The 6,000-nt window shown below is 48.0% G+C and overlaps 1 protein-coding gene across 1 annotated transcript; it reads left to right on the plus strand.

Moving 5' to 3' along the window:
• Positions 1-3,179: 3,179 nt before the first annotated feature.
• Positions 3,180-5,630, plus strand: PHATRDRAFT_50428 (predicted protein; the record flags this gene model as incomplete). Its single annotated transcript, XM_002185275.1, has 1 exon — positions 3,180-5,630. One exon carries the CDS (start codon positions 3,180-3,182, stop codon positions 5,628-5,630), a length of 2,451 nt encoding a protein of 816 aa, XP_002185311.1.
• Between the last annotated feature and the right edge of the window lie 370 nt (positions 5,631-6,000).

Raw genomic sequence — 6,000 nt, forward strand, 5'->3', positions numbered from 1 at the left:
ACACTATATCACCGTCAATTAAACTTGCCCATTGCAAAAAAGACGGATGCGATGGGAGATGAGGGGTTCGAGGGTCATTGCAGCTTTTCGGGCTTGGCTATGATATTCCTTATAGTGCAAGTCCTCGCGAGTTTTCCTGGACACGGTCGTCCGTAGAAAGAAGATCCAGCAATACGTTTAGGTCCTCTAAAGCATGGTGTTTTTCAACACGCAGTATGTCACAGTTGAATCGAGATTGAGTCTGCGGGACCGATGACCGGCTCATCTAGGTAACTGTACCATAACCAACATTGTACTTTCTGCATGGGACCATGGACAGTGGATAAAATTGAAAACATAAGTGTCCGACTCGAACACGTTCACATAAGCTGTAGGAACTACTCATTCTTGGTTGGAGGCAAGTGTTCCCTTATCTCCTTCGAAATGTCATACGCGGGACAGAGAAATGAAACGATTGGTGCCACATTTGTTTCCGGACCAATAATTTCTCCGATTTTTTGGCTTTCGTGGGATCAAAGACTACCGTCTGTTCGAAGAGTCGAAACGGAGTCAAACAAAAACGCCAATTCGCACTTATGCACTTTTACCCGGATGGAGCGTTAAGATCCTGCGACGAGGGAAAAAAATCACAGACTGCACCAATTGCGGATTCTTGACGGACAATAGCTTTAAGCATCTTGAGATACCGTTGGCGATGGTGAGTGTGAACAACGTCGATTTAGACAGCTTGTGAATTGCGTGACGGCAACCGGACATCATGGACCAGAATTCAAAATGTTCGCTTGGAAAAGGCTTTTTCGGAATAATCCTGTCTGGAAAGGTAAAGCGATTCCGTGAATCGGAAAGCATCCATTGTGATCGAACTTTTTATTCAAGCCTCCGACAGATAGCACATACGATGCAGCCTTTGCATGTGTACCGGGAGTGGAACGAACTGTTATTCCTCAAATGTTTTCAAGCATACAGTTATGGAGGGACTTAGAAGAGTCCTGCTGAGAATTGGTACAGGGGAGAACTAGATTTGTTTGGCTTTTATGTCATTACGTTGGCGAAGAAGCTAAGGGAATGCGGTGTGTTTGGCGTGTCGAGCGACGAGTCTTTGAACCATGCTACCAAAAATCAGATAGAATGGGAAAACCGAGAAGAAATTGTAGCTGGCATGGTTGAATATGCAAATTCACGCTACGCTTGCCCCAGTATAACAGAAACTCAACCCATAGAATAGGTCAATTGAATATTCGAAAGAAATTACCAGCAAGGGTGTCTCTTTTCCTTGATGAATTGAGCAGAAGACGACATTGGTAATTTATAAGGATTCTGGTGTTTGGTCGATAAAGCTGTCAGGGGACTCTTCATTCGACTAGCACTGGCGGTCGCTACAAACGAGCAGTTTGCGAACGCGTAGGATCTCGAACGGCATTCTCTTTTTAAGCTCAAACACAATGGTGAAGGTACCTCTATCCCTGTAATAGATCCTTCTATGGTAAATGGAGGTATGGTAGTCGAATTGGTTTGCTCTGTGATTGGACTAATAACGAAAGTAGCTGGCATGAGCAGCAACAAGATGTCGCCATATCTTCTCATATGGTATCGAAGGACTCAAAGGTTAGGTTGAACCGCGTTTTTGGGCGTTCTTGTATAGCTCTATTTGTCCAGTGCTTTCATGTATCAATATTTATGTTGGGTTCCTCTTGATTTTTTTCAAAAAGACTGAAGCAATTTGCAGATCCACATCCTCCCATGTGTAGTCGAAATAAAATGAGGCCTCGAGTATTGCGACGACAACTCCAGACAGAGTCAAAACTGCCTCACAATCTTGCGTAGGATTTTAAATAAACCATTTACTTCTTATTAAGATACATTTCCCGGGCAAAAACCATTGCTTCACGTGAACTGTAGAAAATTTCCATTTACAGCGAAAGTTTCTACTTCGCCCACAGCCATATAATTCTCGCAACATTTTTTACGGTAGCACACATATTGTGATGACTACAAGTACCGGGATAATCTAACATAAAGTCCATTCCTTGTTTACAGTTCATGCAAATTGTGACCAGCGAACTTCCCTCTTGATCCAGCCTGATTTCTCCGTATAAGTGCCCAGAATTTCGGAGTTTCTTTCTATAGACCTTGGTTGGATTTCCAATTTCGTTCACAATGACCCGTGTTAGGCTATGCGTCGCATTTTTACTTTCTTCCGCCAAATTTAAAATCTCAGCAGATCCCCTTTTGACTCCAGTACTACCTATTTCAAACACTGTTCGTGACATTACACGCTTTCGGGCGGGTAGTATGTTTGAGGCCTACCAGGGACTAGGAGAAACGTTGACGGCACACGCGACCAACATGAACTTGACCTTTTCGTTTGTCTCGTTGCCGATGTTCGAAGTCGCGGGTTGACATACTTTAGCCCAATCGCGCAACGAACTTCTATTTTTTGCGCCGTTTGTCGCGGGTGACAAAGCGGAATGGGAGCAATATGCTGTTGAGCATCAGGGGTGGCTTGATGAGGGCCGAAAGATTCGACTGGAAGCGGATCAGACCTTACAAGTATCATCCTTCATCGAAGGCCCTATCCCCACTCGGATTTTTGAGCTTTTAACGGCGGTAGGAGATCTTGATCTATCGCCACTGGGGCGTGACTATCTGGCAGACATCTCCTGTTCCTTTCACCTCTTCTCTCCAGAATTTCAACGTGCGGTCGTTTGAAAATACGGAATTTGTCATGGACACCATGCGACTATTGAAAAGTACGCTATTGCAAACAACATGACATCCGATGAAAGATTTGTCGTCTCACAGATAGTATTTGGCCAACAAAACAGACTCGGTCTTGACCTGGGTGGAGGACGCGTCACGAACCTCAGGAGCAGTATGGAATGAGAAAGACCACAATGCCTTCCATGCTCAGTTTGTAACAAGTACCGGTAGTGAGAGTCCTCATGATCGCCCGCATACATTAATATACACACCAATTTTTGAGCAACTGGGGAATCGCAATTCCAACATTGTCGGATTTCTTGCGGGAATTACAGCTTTTGATGCCTACTTGGCTGATCTGCTCCCCGATAAAGTGAGCGGAATCAATTCCATCTTGGAAAATACTTGCGGACAACAGTAAGTAAAAAAGAAAAGGGGCTACCATTTTGTCTGTGCAGCAACAATCAATGTACTGAAAAATGCCATATTGCATATTCTCCTACGAATTGACCGGAAACCGCGCGTTGTATCTTGGCGACGGTGATCGACACGAAACCGCCTTCAACCAATACGAAGTCGTCGTTCCCTTCAACGCCTATCGAGACCCCGAGCTCGCTGCCAACACGGACGGGCATTGCCGTTACTCTCTACACATCTACCCCAGTCAGCAGTTTGCTCAGGGATACAAGTCCAGCCTTCCCATCGTCTTCACTTCCCTCGTGGCAGCCACCTTCTTCCTCATGGCTCTGACCTTCTTGGTCTACGACCGCTTCGTCCACCGCCGTAACATCAAAGTGGTTAATGCCGCTGCTCGATCTAACGCTATCGTGTCATCGCTGTTCCCTTCTAATGTCCGTGATCGCTTGTTTGAAGATGCCAAGGCAAGAAGCGACGTCAACCAGGCCGCCCACTCTCGTCTCAAGACGTTCCTGCACAATGGTGACTCCTCTGATACCGCCATCACTGACGAGAATGCGCATCACAGTGACTTCTTCAAGACCAAGCCCATTGCTGAGCTGTTTCCCCATACTACCATCATGTTTGCAGATATCAGCGGCTTCACGGCATGGAGCTCGTCTCGAGAGCCGGCACAAGTCTTCCAGCTGCTGGAGACCCTGTACCACTCGTTCGACGAGACGGCCAAGAAGCGTCGTGTCTTCAAAGTCGAGACGGTCGGCGACTGCTACGTTGCCGTTGCTGGACTGCCCGATCCGCGAAAGGATCATGCCGTAGTCATGGCTCGATTTGCCAAGGACTGCATGCACCAGATGCACTCGCTGACAAGAAAGCTGGAAGTATCTCTAGGCCCGGACACGGCCGACTTGTCCCTACGAATTGGGTTACACAGCGGACCCGTGACTGCCGGTGTCCTGCGCGGGGAGCGGTCTCGTTTTCAGCTCTTTGGAGACACCATGAACACGGCAGCAAGGATGGAAAGCAACGGAATTCGCGGCCGCATTCAAATCTCGCAGGAGACGTCCGATCTGCTTGCAGATGCTGGCAAGACCCAGTGGTTCGTTGCACGCGAGGATACGATTGTGGCCAAGGGAAAGGGCGAGCTCAACACATTCTGGCTTTCTGTGGGAGATGTGGGTAAGGGGAGGTCGACAACCGACACGACGCACAGTAGCGACGATGTTCTTGCGCCCAACAACTATAACAGCTCTGTAGCGTTGGATAGTCTGATGACGACCAGTGCCGAGTCAGATCAGCAGGTCTACAACCTTGTTTCGAATAAGACCTCGCGTCTCATCGACTGGAACGTCGATGTACTATCGCGATTGATCAAACAAATCGTGGCGCGTCGCAAGGCCTCCAAGGTACCAAAGAAGGACTCGTCCAAGCAATACTTCTGTCCCGGCGACAACCGAGGAGCCGGGACCACGGTCCTGGACGAGGTGACGGAGATTCTGGCTCTGCCGGAGTTCGACGCGGACGCTGCTCGTCGCCAGCAGGATCCTGAGAACATCGAGCTAGATGACAGTATCACGTCACAGCTGCAGCAGTACGTGTCCAATGTGTCTGCCATGTACCGGAACAACCCCTTCCACAACTTTGAGCACGCCTCGCACGTGACCATGTCAGTGGTAAAGCTGTTGTCCCGTATTGTGGCTCCCGTGGATGTGGTGGTGTCGGACGGGAAGAACCAGAAGCGGTCCTTCGCCTCCAAGCTACACGATCACACGTACGGCATCACGTCGGATCCTCTGACTCAGTTTGCTTGCGTCTTTTCGGCACTCATTCATGACGTCGACCACAGTGGAGTTCCCAACGCGCAGCTAGTGAAGGAGAACAGTAAGATTGCTACATTCTACCAGGGGAAGAGTGTTGCCGAGCAGAACTCCGTGGATCTAGCTTGGGACCTGTTGCTAGACGACAGCTTCAAAGATTTGCGAGCCGCCATCTTTGCCACGGACGTGGAGAAGGCCCGGTTCCGACAGTTGGTAGTCAACTCCGTCATGGCAACGGATATCATGGACCCGGATCTCAAGGCTATTCGTAACGCACGCTGGGAGAAGGCCTTCACAGCCTCCCCAAATATGCAGGAAGACCTGAAAGACTTGACAAACCGCAAGGCGACGATTGTAATCGAGCACCTGATCCAGGCCTCCGATGTGGCACACACCATGCAGCACTGGCACATATACCGGAAGTGGAATGAGCGACTGTTCCTGGAGCTGTACCAGGCCTACATAGCCAGTCGAGCAGAAAAGAGCCCGGAAACATTTTGGTACAAGGGTGAGCTGGGCTTTTTCGACTTTTACATCATTCCACTGGCTATGAAGCTGAAGGAATGCGGTGTATTTGGAGTGTCGAGCGACGAGTATCTGAACTACGCGATGCGCAATCGCAAGGAATGGGAAGACCGTGGTCAGGAAGTGGTGCGCGAAATGATGGAAAAGATCAAAGGTAGGGTGAAGCGTTATTGAATTGTCTAAGAAATGCAATGCAATGAGGCAAGGAAGGAGTTTGAAGTGATGAAGAGAGAAATCAATATTCGAGATGAGCAGGGATGAAAGTTGCACTATTTGGGGGGAACATGCACTTGTTTCAAGTGTTTTAATTTTCGCGTTAATGAAAATTCCTTATAAGATAGCGATGTAATAAATGCAACTGTTTGTCCGTATGCTATGATTTAACGTCATGATTGTTTACATCATGTGGAGATAGAAAAGAGGAAAGCCGCTATTTCGGCCTGAAAAACTTTGGAAAAATCACAATTACAAACAAATCTGGAGATTCCTAATCACTCTACATTGAGCGCGAAACGGAAGTGAAATTAGCAATTAGAAATAATCC

Source organism: Phaeodactylum tricornutum, chromosome 29 (genome assembly GCF_000150955.2).
Source record: "Phaeodactylum tricornutum CCAP 1055/1 chromosome 29, whole genome shotgun sequence".
Classification (NCBI taxonomy): Eukaryota; Bacillariophyta; class Bacillariophyceae; order Surirellales; family Neidiaceae; genus Phaeodactylum; species Phaeodactylum tricornutum.